The sequence below is a fragment of the Malaclemys terrapin genome, chromosome 1, assembly GCF_027887155.1.
Source record: "Malaclemys terrapin pileata isolate rMalTer1 chromosome 1, rMalTer1.hap1, whole genome shotgun sequence".
Lineage (NCBI taxonomy): Eukaryota > Metazoa > Chordata > Testudines > Emydidae > Malaclemys > Malaclemys terrapin.
In genome coordinates, this window is record NC_071505.1 from 267,878,270 (window position 1) to 267,896,380 (window position 18,111).

Below are 18,111 nucleotides of genomic sequence, written 5' to 3' on the forward strand. Positions count from 1 at the left end.
AGCCAAAAGATTTTTTTAGTTATCCTTGTGTGTGCCATATCAAGCTTTGTGTGTGTTCATTTTTCTGCATTTCTTACCAGTTGAAGTCCTGCTAGTAGCTTTTTTTTTTTTTTTTTTTTTTTTTTGACGTGTAAGCACTTGCTGTATCAGGCTCTGGTTACTGCACATATGCACAATATTTTTTTGAATCCTTACAGATTTTTCACTTTTGTGGGGCTTAGATTTCGTATTTACCATAGTTGAATGAAAAATGTGCTTGAATGCTACCCCTGACTTCTTTTACCTCTACAACTGAAAGGAGGGAGCGACACCCCACCCCACCCTGAATTTGATCTTTGGCTCTTTCTGTACGAGGCATGTGAACCATGCAAAATCCTTTGAATATTAAACCCTCACAATAATATAGAATCACTCTAATTTTAATGCAGGTAAACTGTAGCCAGTTAAGGTTTCCTATAGATTAATCGATTTTTTTTTTTTTTAAGGTCAGAAGGGACCGTTATGATGATTATCTGACCTCCTGCATACCACTGGCCGAAGAGCCTCGCCCAGTAATCTTTGCATCAAGTCCATAACTTTTGTTAGAGCTATAGCATATCTTTTAGAAAGAGATCCTATCTTGATTTAAATACTTATAGGTTTAAAGGTATCTGGTCTTGATTAAAGACTATACTGACTTGACACCCCATGAAGTAACGCGCAGTGGTGGTATAAATGATCTAATACTTGTAAACGGTGTTCCAACATACTAATTTGCAAGCTTTCTTTGGAGGAAAAGAGGGATAGTTCATATGGTATAAATTGTGTCCCAGTTTCTGAGGTTAAAAGGCTTCCTCATATTTTCACCATGATGTGATTTTTAAACAACCCCCTCTCTCCCCCCCCCCCCCCCCCCCGGCACCGCCAATTAATTGTACTTTGGTAAGAGCTTGAGATATTGCAAGCCACATGGTGGCAGACAGACTATCAACGCTGTAACTGATCCTAATTTAACAGTTAAAAACTGAGCAAACTGTTTTGAAACAGACTTCAACAGTTCAAGCAAGGGATAGCTGAAGAAAATTAGGGCTGTCAAGCGGTTAAAATTAATTGCGCAATTTAAAAACAAAATAATGGAATATCATTTATTTAAATATTTTTGGAAGTTTTCTACACTTTCAAATATATTGATTTAAATTACAACACAGAATACAAAGTGTAAGTATTTATATTTATTTTTGATTACAAGTATTTGCACTGTAAAAAAACAAAAGAAATAGTATTTTTCAATTCACCTAATACAAGTACTGTAGTGCAATTTCTTTATCATGAAAGTTGAACTTACAAATGTAGAATTATGTACAAAAAATAACTGTATTCAAACATAAAACAATGTAAAACTTTAGAGCCTGCAAGTCTACTCAGTCCTACTTCTTGTTCAGCCAATCGCTCAGACAAACAAGCTTGTTTACATTTGCAGGAGATAATGCTGCCCGCTTCTTGTTTACTGTGTCACCTGAAAGTGAGAACAGGCATTCTCGTGGCACTGTTGTAGTCGGCGTCGCAAGATATTTATGTGCCAGATGCGCTAAAGCTTCATATGTCTCTTCATGCTTCAACTGCCATTCCAGGAGACCTGGGTCCATGCTGATGATGGATTCTGCTCGATAACAATCCAAAGCAGTACAGACTGACGCATGCTCATTTTCATTATCTGAGTCAGATGCCACCAGCAGAAGGTTGATTTTCTTTTTTGGTGGTTCGGTTTCTGTAGTTTCTATGTCGGCGTGTTGCTCTTTTAAGACTTCTGAAAGCATGCTCCACACAAAGGCACTTGAGATTCTTAAACCTTGGGTCGAGTGTTGTGGCTATCTTTAGAAATCTCACATTGGTTCTTTCTTTGCGTTTTGTCAAATCTGTAGTGAAAGTCTTCTTAAAACGAAGAACATGTGCTGGGTCATCATCCGAGAGAGCTGAAGTATATGGCAGAATGCGGATAAAACAGAGCAGGAGACATACAATTCTCCCCCAAGGAGTTCAGTCACAAATTTAATGAACACATTATTATTTTTTTAACAAGCGTCATCAGCATAGAAGCATTTTCCTCTGGAATGGTGGCTGAAGCATGAAGGAGCATATGAATTTTTAGCATATCTGGCATGTAAATACCTTGCAAAGAGGCTACAAAACTGCCATGCAAATGCCTATTCTCACTTTCAGGTGACATTTGTAAAGAAGAAGAGAGCAGCATTATCTTTGTAAATGTAAACAAGTTTGTTTGAGCGATTGGCAGAAGTAGGACTGAGTGGATTTGTAGGATCTGAAGTTTTACATTGTTTTGTTTCTGAGTGCAGTTATGTAACAAAAAATCTACATTTGCAAGTTGCACTTTCAATACAGTACTTGTATGAGGTGAATTGAAAAACTATTTCTCTTGTTTATCACTTTTACAGTGCAAATATTTGTAATAAAAAATATACACCTTGATTTCAATTACAACACAGACTACACTATATATGAAAATGGAGAAAAACATCTTAAATATTTAATAAATTTCAATTGAAATTTATTGTTTAACAGTGTGATTAAAACTGTGATTAATTGCAATTAATTTTTTTGAGTTAATTTCATGAGTTAACTGCGATTAATCGACAGCTCTAAAACAAATGTAAACATTCTAGCTTTTGGTAGCATTAGATAAAAATGAATAAGATCAGCTTGAAAATACTAAAAAATGATTCACTAACACACATCCACGCTTTGCACAAGGGAGGAAGGAGAAGAAATGGGGAGAGTAATTTCCATAGATTTTTTGTGTGTGCGCGCGCCTGCGCATAACTGGAGTTGTTATATGTCACATAACAGCACATTTAGCAGAGTCCAGTCTGAAACCTTTTTTATCAGAACACCTTTCTAAAGATTTATCCGCACCATTGAGACATGTAAATATACCATTCATTCATATTATTATAAGAATTTTTAGAAAAACAAATAAAAAACGTCTAGGATGTTATAGCCATATTTCTGACCATGAAAGATAGCAATAAAATTACTTGCTCACAACTGTCTCTGTCTTCCTGTTGTATGCTACATCATTTGTAGAACTGGAGCACCCTTCACGTTAAATCAATAGCAATAGTGAAGCCAAAGTGGACTTCCTGGAATCTCTGTAAATTGGGAACACCAGAATTTAAAGTGGTGTCTGCTGTCAGACATGCTTGAGGACTTTTCAAGCCTTATAATACTTCACTTTCCTAAAAGAATATTCACTTGAGTAACTTGTATTGAAACAAATGAATTACCCAGTTAAGGAGGGTGGGTGTTTTCCTCTCTAAGTTAGTGATTTACTTAGCTTGTTTTCAGTCATTTTGGAATTGAGAAGTACAGGGAGAAAAATTAGAGGGAGCATTTAGCTTATTCAAGAAACAGTTAAGAGGTGACTTGATCATGGTCTACAACAGGGGTCGGTAACCTACGGCATGCGGGTTGGCAGGAACTGGCGGATAGCACCCTAGACCGGGGGTGGGCTGAGCCGCTCAGCCTGCTGATGGTCTGGGGTTCCTGCCGCCGGCCCCTTGCCAGTCGGGGTCCGGCCATCGGCCCTGCTCAGCCTGCTGCGACCTGGGATACCAGCCGCCGACCCCACTCACCTCGCTGCTGGTCTGGGGTTCCAGCCATCTGGCCCCCGCCTCAGCCGCCTGTACTTACGTGCCTGTGCTTAATTTGTGTTTTTGATGATTTAACTTCTAAAAAAATCTCCCATGTCTCACACCTCCAGAAAGGGCCTCTTGCACCCCCAGGGGGTCCATGCACCGCAGGTTAAGAACCACTGCACTAAACTGATAAGATCTGCATTTTAATTTTTTAAATGAAGCTTCTTAAACATTTTTAAAAACCTTTGTTTACTTTACATACAACAATAGTTATATAATATAGACTTCTAGAGAGAGCTCTTCTAAAAACTTTAAAATATATTACCGGCGCGTGAAATCTTAAATTAGAGTGAATAAATGAAGACTCGGCACATCACTTCTGAAAGGTTGCCGACCCGGTGGTCTAAAAGTACCAACATCGGGAGAAGACTTCTGATAGCAGATGGGTGCTTAATCTCACAGACAGTTATAACTAGATCCAGTGGCTTGAAGCTGAAAGCGGACAAATTCAGCATAGAAATAAAGCACCAATTTTTAACAGTGAGGGTAACTAAGGATTAGAACAACTTGGAAAAGAACATGGTGGATTCTTTGTCACTTGAAGTCTTTAAATCAAGACTAGATGTCTTTCTGAAAGGTATTCTCTAATTCAACCAGAAGTTGTGGGTCTGTTGCAGAAGTTACTATGGGAAATTAGATGGCATGTGTTTTGCAGGAGAATAAGACTAGATGTTCAGAGAAGACCTCAAAATCTATAAAAACTGATTTGTGGTGTTTTGTCTCTGCACTGAGATACCCTGTTCCTAGATATATTCTTCTTTTTCATTTAACCATTTTTTAAAAAAGAGAGCCGGTGGACACATGCTTTTGAAGTATAGTGCAGTCCTGTTCCTATACATATTTGCATTAAATACAGCTTGCATAACACATTCTTGAACTGTCTTCTTCCATCCTAGCTCACATTGCGTAGTAATGGGTTTCCTCACAGAATAAGGTGCTCCTTGCCATGTGTTAGGCTTGTGGAATTAGATCCAAAGAGAGTATAGTTGACAAAATAATGACCTATCCAACTGGTGAAGGCCACCTTCTTCCTTATGAGGTCAGCATGGCATCTTGGTTGGAAAGCTGGGGATGGGGAGTGTCCCTGCCTCCATCTCCTCTCCAGTTCAGCTCATCCTGAATACAGATTTTTTTGCCCCACAAACTGCTGTTCCAGGCCCCATCATCACATCCCAGGGCTATCTCCCCTAGAAAACGGAAAACTATGATAGGCTTGAATGGGTCAAAAACCAAAATCCTCAAACTCCAACAAAGTAAGGGGATCTTGTAATGCTTGACTTTCCTGGCACTACTTGTATGAGTAAGATGAGTAGGATTTGGCCTCTTTACCTTTTTATGTAAATTGTTTAGGTTTTCTGTGAATGGGTCCACATTATCCAAATGTGGACCAAGCACATTTTTGAGTCAAGCAGGCATGTATTATGAGCTGTCCTTTTTGATGAAGTATTAACCCCACTCCCCACTTCCTGTAGGAACTTCTCCGTCTGTTTGGTGTTCCTTACATTGAAGCACCTATGGAGGCAGAGGCTCAATGTGCTGTCTTGGATCTTACTGATCAGACATCTGGGACAATCACTGACGATAGTGATATTTGGCTATTTGGAGCACGGCATGTTTATAAAAATTTCTTCAGTCAAAACAAGTATGTGGAATATTACCAATATGTGGATATTCAAAACCAACTAGGTAAGGTGCAAGTGCTGGATATATTGTTTGTTTGCTTGTTTTTGATGGGCAGTTTTGTTCTATATCTTTTTAATACTGGAACTCATTCAGAATCATAACATTGTGGTGATAACTCTTTTTGAGAGAGATGTAAAGTAACTTAAAAGGCCAGAAATTAATGCAAGTCCAATTAAACAGCATTTAATTTTGACTCGAAGGGGTTGTCAGATACAGTGCCTTAAGGCAATCACTAGTAATTGGGCCAGCAGTAATGTTTTGAGATTGATCCAGCATGTAAAGCAAGCCCTGACCTTGAATCAGAGTAGCTTTGATCTGTTAATGCCTGTGCTTTTTCCTGTTACTGTTTTTATTTTCAGATAATGTGCTATTGTTGTCTTTGGGAGAACAGAGTTTAAATTCATAGAGTAATGTCTGGTTTATGTTTTCTGTCTCACAGGGTTAGACAGAAGCAAGTTAATTAATTTAGCCTATTTGCTTGGAAGTGACTACACTGAAGGAATCCCATCTGTTGGCTATGTAACAGCAATGGAGATTTTAAATGAATTCCCTGGGCCTGGAATGGAACCTCTCTTAAAATTCACGTATGATTTATTTGATTTTTTTTTTTTCTTTCCATAATACAGATGTTTTACATATTTTTCTATCACTTTAGCGTGTAAAGAGAGACGTTGTGAATATAGGTGAAAAGTACAGGTTACTATAGAAAACAACATAGCTATCATAGAATCATAGGGCTGGAAGGACCTCAAAAAGTCACTAAGTCCAGCCCCCTCTACTGAGGGAGGATCACGTAAACCTAGACCATCCCTGATAGGTGTTTCTCCAATGTTTCCTTAAAATCTTCCACTGATGGGGATTCCACAGTCTCCATTTGATGCCTATTCCAGAGTTAGTTACCCTTCTAGTTAGAAAGTTTTCCCTAATATTTAATCTAAATCTCCCTTATGTAGTAATGGACTTAATATGCAGCATCCTACATTTAGTGAAAATGGAGAACAATTGATCACAGGGCTCTTTTTATACCAGCCCTTGCCATATTTGAATACTGTTGTCAGATCCCCCCTCAGTCTTCTTTTCTCAGACTAAACATACCCAGTATTTTTAACTTTTCCTTATAGGTCAGGTTTTATCACTTATATATATTTGCTCTCCTCTAGACTCTCTCCAATTTATCCACATTTTCCCTAAAATGTGGCACCCTGAACTGGACACAGGACTCCAGCTGAGGCTCATCAGTGCCGAGTAAACCGGGAGAATTATCTTCTGTGTCTTACATATGACCCTATTGTTAATACACCCCAAAATGATATTCGGCTTTTTCACAACAGCATCACGTTGTTGACTTGTATTCAATTTGTGATCTACTGTAATCTAAGTTCTCTCTAAGCTCTGCGGCTGCGCAGCAGCCTATTAAGTGCTGTGCAGGCGCTCAGGGCTGCGGCGGGGAGAGGCACCTTAAGTGTAGTACTTTGCGCTTGTCTTAATTGAATTTAATCTTCTTGATTTCAGACCCATTCTCCAATTTGTCAAGGTCATCTTAAATTCTAATCCTGTCCTTCAAATTGCAGCCCCTCAGGTGGTATCTACAAATCTTCTAAACATACTCTCCACTCCTTTATCCAAGTCAGTGGTTCTCAGCCAGGGGTACGCAGAGGTCTTCCAGGGGGTACGTCAACACATCTAGATATTTGCCTAGTTTTACAACAGGCTACATGAAAAGCACTAGCAAAGTCAGTACAAACTAAAATTTCATACAGAGAATGACTTGTTTATGCAACTTTGTATGCTATATCAGTGTTTCCCAACCTGGGGGTTGCAATTTATTTTATAATATATAGTAAAAATGAAAAAGTAAGCAAGTTTTCAGTAATAGTGGTGGTTTTTTTTTTTTTTTTTTTTGTATTTTTATGGCTGATTTTATAAGCTAGTAGTTTTTAAGTGAGGTGAAACTTGGGGTACACAAGACAAATCAGCCTCCTGAAAGGGGTGCAGTAGTCTGGAAAGATTGAGAACCTCTTCTTATTGCCTTTTATGTCCCTTGCTAGGTGTAACTAATTTTGTTCCTTAGCCTTTCCGATTTTGTCCCTACATGCTTGTGCTATTCTTTTGTACTTCTCCTTAGTTATTTGGAAAGGTTTCCATTTTTTGTAGAATTCCTTTTTTATTTTCAGGTCATTAGAGAGCTCCTGATGGAGTCATATTGACATCTTACTATCCTCCCTATGTTTCTTTTGCACTGAAATAGTTTGCAGTTGTGCCTTTCATATTGTGCCCATTAGAAACTGCTATGGGATCTTTACCTACCAGTTCTCTGAGTTTGTTAAAGTCTGCCTTTTTGAAGACCATTGTCCTTATTCTGCTGCTCTTACTCCTTTCTTTCCTTAGAATCATGAAGTCTATCATTTCATGATTACTTTCACTCAAACAGTCTTCCAGCTTCAGATTAGCAACCAATTAGTCTCCGTTGGTCAAAATCAAGTCCAAAACGGCTATCCCCCTGACTACTTTCTGATGGAAGAAGTTGTCCCCAATGGATTCTAAGACTTTAGTGGATATTTTCTGTTGGAAAAGTAATATGGGAAACACATGTCTGGGTAGCTAAAGACCCCCATTATGATCAGGTTTTGTGTTGTAGATATTTCTGTTATTTGTTCTAAAAATGCTTCATCCATCTCCTCTTCATGATTTGGTGGTCTATAGTAGATTTCTGCCATGATGTCATCTTTATTTTTTCCCCTTTTTATCTTAACGCAGAGACTTTCAACTAGTCTGCCTGTCACCTCCTTCTGAATATAGGTTGTTATTAGCTGGAGTGGCAAGGAAATAGTAGGATGTTCTGATGTAGCTAATAGAATAAAACTGGAGAGATTTGGGGGTTTTTAGAACTGTGCAACTGCTTCAGAGTTCATTTCAGAGTTGGACTCCTCCTAGTGGAACAGATATGGGCCCCCCGAGTTTGGAAGAAGGTGTGTTCTATATTTTTTGGTAGAAGGAGGAGAATGAAGAATGTGAATTGACTGCCTGAAAAGAGACATACAAAGGTTAGGGTAGAGACGGGAAGAGACAGGCTGTGGGGTTACGTGCAAGAAACAGAAGGGGCAGGAGGGCATGTAAAGAAGGGTCAATAACCACTAAGACACATTCCCTTCCAGAAACTGAAATAGAACCCAGGATTCCTGAGTTTCTACATTGTTTTGCTAGCTACCAGGTATCCCCTTCTAGTGGTTGGGCTGTATAAAAGATAACAGCCTGCTACTCCTATCAGTTAGGTGGCATAGTACAGGTCTGTGCTGTGGACCTAACGGTTTGGTCCTGCTGATGACCCATATGGGAGGCCATTATGGTTTCACATGATAGAATTTCTGTATTTTCATTTTGTTTTTCTTAAAATCTGGGAAATATTATTTCCTCCTTCCCACCTCCCCAAAAATTATATGAATGTTAACATTGCAAAGTCATGTATTTAAAAGTTAAGAAATGCTGGAATTAAGGTTGTCCTATTTAAAAGTTAAGAAATGCTGGAACTAAGGTTGCAACCTTTAATTCAGCCCCCTTATACATATGCTTTATGATACAGTCTTTAATTACATGATCACAGACACTTTTTCCCCCACATAACTCCTGTCTCACTCAGGGGACAGTGTGGATGGTGTTCTGGGAATGAATCAGGGTTATGTACTGAATGTGTGTTGTCTGTAGGACCCCAAGCTCATTTGTTGCAGATTTTGGAAGGTGCATAGCTAATGAGGCCTGGAATCACAGGAAGGGAAAAGATTATTCCATTTTTTAGGAAGCTAAATGCTGCCCTGAAAATTTGGATTCTGTCTTTGTCTCTTTTAGAGTTCACACATGTGATGCTGGGCGAGTCATTGAAACCAAAGCTTTCCAAGGTGGCTACTAACTATGTGCTCTTTATTATTTGGGTACCCAGCTTTAGATAACTGTGGTCAGACTTGTGTGTGCTCAGCACTCCTACAACTGAAGTCATAGAACGCTATGCAATGAACATATTAAGTGTTAAAAAGGCTGAGTACACTGGAAAATCAGGTCCTAGGTGTCTTGAGTTAGGCAACCAAAATCAGTGGACACTTTTGACCATTTTGAATGAAACTTCTGTGACTCAGTTCCCCAGTTGTAAAATGGGGAGGATAATATTTCCCTACCTCACAGGGTGTTGTAAAGATCAGCTCATTAATGTTTGTGAAGTACTTGAATATTGGGGTGATGAGTGCCGTAGAAAAGCCTATGAAGAAATTAATAATTCTGTGTTCACTGCAGGGTTTGGATGGTTGTGCAGCCAGTTTGGCATGGGGCCACATGGAAAGTGCATTGTTAGCTATTCAATATTTCTTAGCAGCATCTATCCTTGTGCACTGAATGAATCCGGGGTCCAGTTAAAACAGTATGTAATCAAGACTATCATGCTTATGAGCAAGGCTGGGGTGGGGGTGGAGGGGGGTTGGAATTAAGGCTGCATGAGCAATCTTAATTCAGGCACTTTCTAACTGTAACGTTTTTTGAATATGGTTCTTTTGTATCTGGTTTATAAATATCTCTGTGTGGTTGGATTGTGTTTTCAACTGTTACTATTTGTAAGTAATATTCCCTCATCTTTAGAAGTCTTCTGGCAAGAGGGCAAGGCCCACTGTTCCTTTCAAAGCACTTGAACTGAAGGGTGCATGTGATCCTGTTAGTGAGGATTAGCAGGAGACATTGCTAAAAGAAATTTAGTAAGTAGGAAGGCTTCTCTGTTTTCCAATAAAAATTGTTTTAAACCACTTATAAATCCATAGCACAGTTCACTGGAGCCAAATTTTTGAAATTTCATGGAGCAGTTTCACTTGGAAGTGGGCTTACCGGGGGCTATGACTTTTTATTTAAAAAAATATATACATAAGTCATTTTTTGTTACAAAAGTTGTCCAAGAATCATCACTATGTGTGGAACACTTTTCCTCAGCTCATCAGTAAGGCCATTGCCTTGTATTTACGTACCTCTTGAAGACCCACTTCTGTTGTGCTGCCTTTGAGGAATCTAGTTGACTTCTACTGTCCAGACCAAGATGTGGCCAAAGATCACCTTGACCACTGGTACTTATAGGTTGCGTATCTTCTCCCTAAAGTGTGTGTGTGTGCCTTTCGATTGTATGCTTCTTGGGGCAGAGATTGTGCCAGCTTGTTGTTTGGAAATTGCCTATCATGTCTTGGCACTACTGGAAACAAATAAGAAATAATAATAATAATAATAATAAAGGCTGTTTAAGTTCTCTTGATAGCCCTTAATAGTCTAAAATGTATTTTACTGAAACAACTGAATGTCTTTCTCCTCCTATACTCTTCAGTGAATGGTGGACTGAAGCTCAGAAGAATAAGAAAATAAGACCCAATCCACATGATACCAAAGTAAAGAAAAAACTGCAGCAACTGCAGCTGAGTCCTGGCTTCCCAAATCCAGCAGTAGTAAAAGCTTACCTGAAACCTGTGGTGGATGAATCAAAGGGGTCATTCATCTGGGGAAGGCCTGATGTAGAACAGATCAGAGAATATCTTTTTAAAGTCCTATCTGGTTGGAGTTGTGAACCAAAGTTGCTTTGATAAAAAAAGAATGCATGAGTCTATTAGCAAGTTCAATAACCTAGAACCAAATTCTGCTTGTCTCACTTGCATGAGGAGTGATGATGTAGTCTCATTCACTTCAAGCAAAGGTAAGGTGAGGAGGATTTCACTTTAAATGTAAATAAAATCAGTGATTCCATCCTCACTTTATTTAGCATCCCTTGCCACAGTATTTCTTGCACTGATTGCAATTTGAATACAGCAATGTGTCTAAAAATGGATGGTCCATAGTTAGGTAACTAAATGAAGCCTCTGGTGTATATACGAACATTGAGGGTTTTTTCTTTTCTTCAGGTTAACGTATTTTACAACAATATTGGATGTAGCCAAAGGGATCTTTTTGTTTGAAACACAGTTTATGGATAATAGAAAAGAATAAGCTTTTCTGAAGACATTTTGGATAATACTGGCAATAGTTGTTACTAGACCTTGACATTTCCTTTGTTCTTACTGCACCTAAAAGTTTTTGTACTGTATCGTTTCGAGATGCTTGGTTAGGTGAGGAACTTCCGTTTTTCACATTCATACTTTGGTAGTAAGTGTTCTTTAATTTTTGATGAACCTTAACTGCCTACACATTCTGTCAGAATTGCTTTGGCTGGACTAGGACGAAGACAGATGAAGCCCTTTTGCCTGTACTTAAACAGCTGAACTCACAACAGGTAATCATGTTATTGGAGATATTATGTAGTTTAAGGCTGGCTTGAAAATTTAAAAACGACACCTCTACCCTGATATAATGCTGTCCTTGGGAGCCAAAAAATCTTACCATGTTCTAGATGAAACCGCATTTATATTGAACTTGCTTTGATCCGCTGGAGCGCTGCTTTACCGCATTATATCCGAATTCATGTTATATCGGGTCACGTTATATCTGGGTAGAGGTGTAGTATTTTTAAAATAACCAACAAAGTTTCAACCAAAAGTATATTATAAACCCAAATCATTTAACAGACTCTTGGTCAAATTCTGTGCTGAACTACAACCCCTGCAATTCCATTGAACTTGTGGGCTGTCACAAGTTGTAAGTCAGCATGGAATTAGACCTTGTGTATGTAGATATTAAAATTGTAAGTACATATATTTTAAAAATGATGACATAACATTAGATTTTAAGTTCTTTTGGGCATAAATGTTGTAGAGTTTGTGTGCTGTGAAGCACTTAGTATAATTTTAAATGCTGTACATTAGTAAAATCTAATAGTTCTGCTGCCTGTCAGCTCCTGAGTTCAGGCTTCTGTTTGTTCTGCAGTAGCTGATATTACAGATTCCTAAAGTAGCATAGGTAAGCCCCGTGTAATCCCTACTTCTGATGCATTGAAGCTTGGCTCCTGTAGGATTTTGAAAGCAGGCTTGCCAGTCTTCCGTTCATGTAAAGCGTCCTCTCTCTGAATGTTTTTAAATGTTCTCTCAAACAGTTTGGCTAAATGAGGTTGTACTGTATTCCCTATAAAGCTTTATATGTTAGGGTTACCATTCGTCCGGATTCCCCCGGACATGTCCGGCTTTTTGAGCTAAAAATAGCGTCCGGGGGGAATTTGTAAATGTCCGGACTCTTCCTCCCCCCATGCAGAGCGCGGGCGGCTAACAGGGCAGCCAGCCGGATGCTGCCACTTACATGGGGCTCTGACAGCCAGAGAAAGCCCCTCCTCCTCTCCCTTGCAGCAGAGATCTCTCCCTCCCTCCCTGCATTCGCAGATCGCTCCAGCAGTCTGGAGCTTCTCTCCCACTCCTCCTCCCCCGCTCCCCAGCGTGCCGGGACAAACGGCTTCCTGAGCAAGCTCACAGAGACCTTAGGTGAAGGCCAACAACAAGGGAGTCAGGGGGTCGGAGAAGGGGCAGGAAGGTTCTGGAGGGGGCAGTCAAGAGACCGGGGGGGGCTTTCTGGGGGTGGGGGGGGGTGTAGATAAGGTTTTGGGCAGTCAGGGTACAGGTAGGGGGTAGGGTGCTGGGGGGCAGTTGGGGGGGGTCTTAGCAGGGGGCAGTTAGGGGACAAGGAACAGGGAGGCTTAAGTAGGGGGTGGGGTTCTGGAGGGCAGTTAGGAGCAGGGGTCCCAGGAGGGGGCAGTCAGGGGACAAGGAGCACGGGGGGTGTTTGGGAGTTTGGGGGGCGGGGCTGTCAGGTGGCAGGGGTGGGGAAAGGGATTGGAGCAGTCAGGGGACAGGGAGCAGAGGGGTTTTGATGGGTCGGGAGTTCTGGGGGGGGCTGTCGGGATGGAGAGTGGTTGGATGGGGCATGGGAGTCCCAGGGGTCTGTCTGGGGGTGTGGGTGTGGATAAGGGTTGGGGCAGTCAGGGTACAAGTAGGGGATACCTAGGGGGCCAGTTAGGATGGGGGGAGGGTCTCAGAAGGGGGCAGTCAGGGGACAAGAGGCAGGGAGGCTTAGGTAGGGGATGGAGTCCTGGGGGGCAGTTAGGGGCAGGGGTCCCAGGAGGGGGCAGTCGGGGGACAAGGAGCGGGGGGAGGGTTGGGGGTTCTGAGGGCGGGGGAGTGGGAGGGGCAGGGGCGGGGTTAGGGCAGAACAGGGGCGGGACTAGGGCGGGGCTCCTCCCGTCCTCTTTTTTGCTTGCTGAAATATGGTAACCCTATATATGTTAGTAATATCATCAGCTCTTGCAAGGAGATGCAGATCCCTGAATATAGGAGTAGGCAGATAAATGGAGGAATTGCTTTTAAAATACTTCTTGTTTTATAACAAATATTGATAACTTTTAAATCTACACACACTCTGTTAACAATGTGGAATCTTAAGAGACTCTTTCAAAAAGGTTGCAGTTAAGACTTAAAATGTTGCAGTAAGCATTCAATTCGTTTGATCAATGAGAATAACATTTTATTTCACTGGGTTGTGCAAATGAAAAGCATAGTTGTAGGGTTTATTTAGTAAAGCAATCATTTTATTATGTTAATAGTTTGCATTTGAGAATATGCTAATAAGTATGTGTGTGTAGATCTGGGGGGTCTCCATTTGTGCTGTAATTGCAAATAACACATGTTAGAAGCATGAACACAGTATTTGTAAAATGTGAAGGGAATTTTGCTTCCTTAGCCATTAATTTGTTTCTTTAAACAAGGCTGTAGTGTTTCTTGCTCTAAGGAAGCTTTTAAAACTTACTGAATAATTATATTATTGTATAATTTCTAATCTCTTGTACTCTGTATATACTTGTGATTCATATTTCATTTATTTGAGCAGTCTTTGTTCTACACCAATTTAGACTATTGCATAATCTATTTTATTTATAGAATGCCTATCATGATGGTATCTAAACTTCACCTCTTTAATTGTTGTGTATACTTGTAGACTCAACTTCGAATTGATTCATTCTTCAGACTAGCACAACATGAAAAACAAGCCATTAAGAGCCAGAGACTTCGAAGAGCTGTGACTTGTATGCGGAGGAAAGAAAAAGAAGCAGAGGCTACTGCTGTTGTAGAAAGAGAATTTAAACACGGTGAGAAAACTAAAGGAAAAATAGCTGTCCAAGGCACAACGGATCGAGCTACTGCAGCACAAAGCCAAAGGGTAAAGAGGAAAAAACATTCAAAGTCTAAAGAGGAGAGTTTCCATGGAGGCGGTTTCATTGGTGAGGTGCAGCTGTCAGAAGCATCCAGTGGGTCTTCAGGAGAGGATTCTGAAAGCGAAGTTTTAAGTAAGAGCAAAAGAGGAAAAATTGTCAAGGAATCAGCAGTTCAGAAAAACACAGTGAGACAGGAGAAAGACATGAATAGTAGCTCAAGTGGTGAGGATGGGGATGAAGAAAACACAGTCATGGTGACTGCCCGGTCTGTGTTTGAGGGCAAAAAGGGGAAATCATGGCATACGAGAGGAAGAAAAAAGAAAAAGTGCTAACTGGTTTTTTGCTTTATGATCAAGTCTTGATTTGTAAATACTCTAATGAATTCTTTGTAGAAAAAAATAAATGTAAATTATCCCTTATTTTTCTGTGTGTATTGCACTGACATTCTGACTAGACTTTAAATAAGAGACCGTTTTAGCAATCTTGAACTGCAGTTTTTTTCAGGACAATAATTCAAAAGGTCCAGTGTTGGTCTTTTTATTCAGTGAAAGTTTCCATTAAATAAATAGGAGTTTTTCCTGAGTTTTTTTATAAAATTGGGTCTGATGATGATTTGTCGGTGTTATTTCCTAATAACTGAAGTGAGATAGTTGTATTACGTCACCATCTATCAACTTCACAATTCAGTGAAGTTTGAGAAGTGATGTACAGAATTTCTGAGTATGGGGAGAAAGAACCAAAACTGAGCAGATTTTCTCTTATCCTCTTCGGTCTGCCTGTCTTCAAAAGTTTCATGTTCCAAGTCTGTTGTTTACTGCATCATTCATGGTGCAAAAAAATTTACAGAATGCTGTGGTAATGGAAGAGGGAAATGGCAGCATTATGAGAATTTACATAATCCAAAGGGGAATAATCTCTTGTAGTATTAATCTTAAATTGTACTTTCTGCCTTCAGATGTGTGTAGGAGGAAGAGGGACTGAAACATAAGCGCTTCTATCAGAGGCCCGGCCTGAGGCCTCGGCTAAAGTAGCAGTCAAAAATTTGCTGATATCAAAGCAAAATCAGGCTGCGAGCTAGAGGCAAGCCCAGCTCACAGAATCTAACAAAAGCACTGATATCGCAAAACACACATTTTGCAATAGGCACAGAGCACTCACACAAACACATTCCAGAAGGGTGGTACCAAAACACCTTGATACAAGCACATTCTCTAAAGATAACAAGAACATGCTGACCCATCCCAAAGATAAGGTCAGGATGATTGTGTGATGGATAGAGATGTACAAGGTGATGGGTGGTAATCGGCTAAGTCCGAGGGTGGCAATTAACTACCCCTGAGGGGCAGTACGTAACTTGTTTGTATTGATGTAAAAAATGGAGCCTCAAAGGGAGTGTCTCTGGCCATTCACTGAGCTGTGTCCATTGTCACAGGCATAGTGTAACTGTAGACATTGATCCTGGGAGCTAGGACCGGGCTTCGTCGACAATAAACCTGGCCGGGTGCTTTCGTATCTAACGGACCTTGTGTCATTGGGTGGTCTGCTGTGCCACCTGTTTTGTGCAGAACTGGAATGGCACACACAACACATGCAGCTGAAAATCTGACGACAATGTGTATGACTCCCGTTTGAAGTCATGAGAATGTCCAAGAGCAAAAATTGTCCAAATTCAGAGGTGATGTGAAACTTAGGCAATATTAGACCTTGCATAAGACTAGTGAATAGATGAAACATTGGTAATGATGCAGCAGTGATTTGACGAAAACACCCCGTTGGAGTTTCAGGGTGCCTGCCAGCCTCTGGAGTCCTGGCAGGCTCCCTGATGTAGTACAGTGAGCCTCTCAGATCCTCTAGACAGAATTCTAGGGGCTGGCAGGTTTCCCACACTGAGGTAGCAGCCTTATGAGTCCCTGTTTGAGCCAGGACAGCTTTGTGGCCAAAAGCCTACTGGCCTCCAGAGATGTGGCTGGAGCCTCCAACTGGGACTTCCAAAGTTGGCAGACTCTCTGCCAATTAGTAGCTAATTGAAATTGAATGGTATTTCTTTGTTTCACGACTGTTCAGTGACTAGACAAGAATGCTAATTTCATGTTTTGTTTCGGGAGAAACATATCCCAGTTAGATGCAAACAAAAATCCCTAAATTTTGGCCAACTCTGCATAAGACCCACTTAATTTACCACAATGTAAGAGTATCTATATTGGTGTAACCTGTCTTTTTTTTTTTTTTTTTTTTTTTTTTTTCTGAAGGTGATGCACATGTAAGGTGAAGTGGTGGCCTTGGGGGGAAATAGGGGGTAGGTGGGAGGGGGCAGTAGGGTGAGAAGAGGGGGTGATGGGAATTTGGGATGTGCAGGGCTATGGCGGTCAGGGGAAAAGGCGACTCCCCAGCTCCAGGGCTGTGGCTGTCATGGAGAGACGGCCCTGCTTCCCAGCCTCAGCTCTGTGGTTGCTGTGGCAGGGGAGAGACCCCCTTTTTCCCAGCCCCAACTCGGGGGCTGCCGCAGGGGGGGAGAGAGGGCACATCCATTGCATTAGAAAGGTAAGACTACTGATATTAAAATGGGTTGTGTGCTTTTATTTGTAGGAAAAAAACATTGTTTGTTTTTTATACAGCACTTTTATCCAAAGCACTTTACAATAGTTAGCTAACAGTACAAACAATATTTGGAAAGAGCATTAAGTGGTCTGCTGAGACCCTCAGCAATTTTCAAGTAGTCCACACAAAAAAAAAAGTTTGAGAACCACTGCCCTAGTGGTCCGCTTGCCTCACATTTGAGACTAAATGGGTTGTGTTTGACAGTGGCTCCCAAATATAAAATGTGCTCTCCAGTATTTACTGTTGCTGAGTATGGTAGAATCCTGCTGTTCTTCATTTAAGTTCTAGTGAGATTTCATTTTATAATTATTTTTTTAATAGTAGCGCCTATAGGTAAATGAGATTGGGGCTCCATTGTGGCTAATGCTATACAAAGGTAGAGTAAGACTGTCTCTACCCTGAGGAATTTACAACCTAAATAAGATAATTTTCAGAGACATGCATATGTGGCTTCACTGATATAATTGTGCCTTTTAGAAGAGATTGGAGGGGAAGATGACGATGGAAAAGATTCTGATACGGGGAGTCTTATAGATGCACTTAATGCTGTATCTTCTGAATTTGAAATTTATGTACAAAGATGTACAATTATGTGCCTACATTTTGCCTCTTGCAAATTGAACATGTGAGTGTACAAATCTCTCAGGTGTTCAGTTTTTACAGTTGTAGTAATTGTGCACTCAAATTTAGACATGCAGTTGTACATGCATTTCACAAACAGACCTCTGCTTTAAATGTGACCCTGAATGTTTGGAAGAATATTTGGCTTTTGAATGATTTCGCCCCACCACCACCCTTTTAATTTTTTTTTTAATGACATAGATCATGACAGCCTTAGTAAATGCTATTTTTGTGAATTTGTCCAGATCTCTTGCTGTTATGAAATCTCCTCCTCCCTTATGTAAGAGTACCAAGTTCTCTGGGAAACACAGCACTATGTTACCACTTTGTGTTCAAGCTGCAGCTGTCAGGATTTATTAATGCCTTCTGGATATAGAC

At 40.4% G+C, this 18,111-nt stretch overlaps 1 protein-coding gene across 1 annotated transcript in view; it reads left to right on the top strand.

Annotated features, from left to right (window-relative positions):
* Window positions 1-15,104, top strand: part of LOC128839033 (DNA excision repair protein ERCC-5-like) — a 70,510-nt gene extending 55,406 nt beyond the window's left edge. The window contains exons 22-26 of the mRNA XM_054031708.1: window positions 5,165-5,378; window positions 5,815-5,959; window positions 10,720-10,920; window positions 11,571-11,655; window positions 14,298-15,104. Of these exons, the coding sequence (XP_053887683.1) occupies window positions 5,165-5,378; window positions 5,815-5,959; window positions 10,720-10,920; window positions 11,571-11,655; window positions 14,298-14,846 (1,194 nt within the window). The 3' untranslated portion in view covers window positions 14,847-15,104. The remainder of the gene's footprint in view (window positions 1-5,164; window positions 5,379-5,814; window positions 5,960-10,719; window positions 10,921-11,570; window positions 11,656-14,297) is intronic.
* The last annotated feature ends 3,007 nt before the right edge of the window (window positions 15,105-18,111 follow it).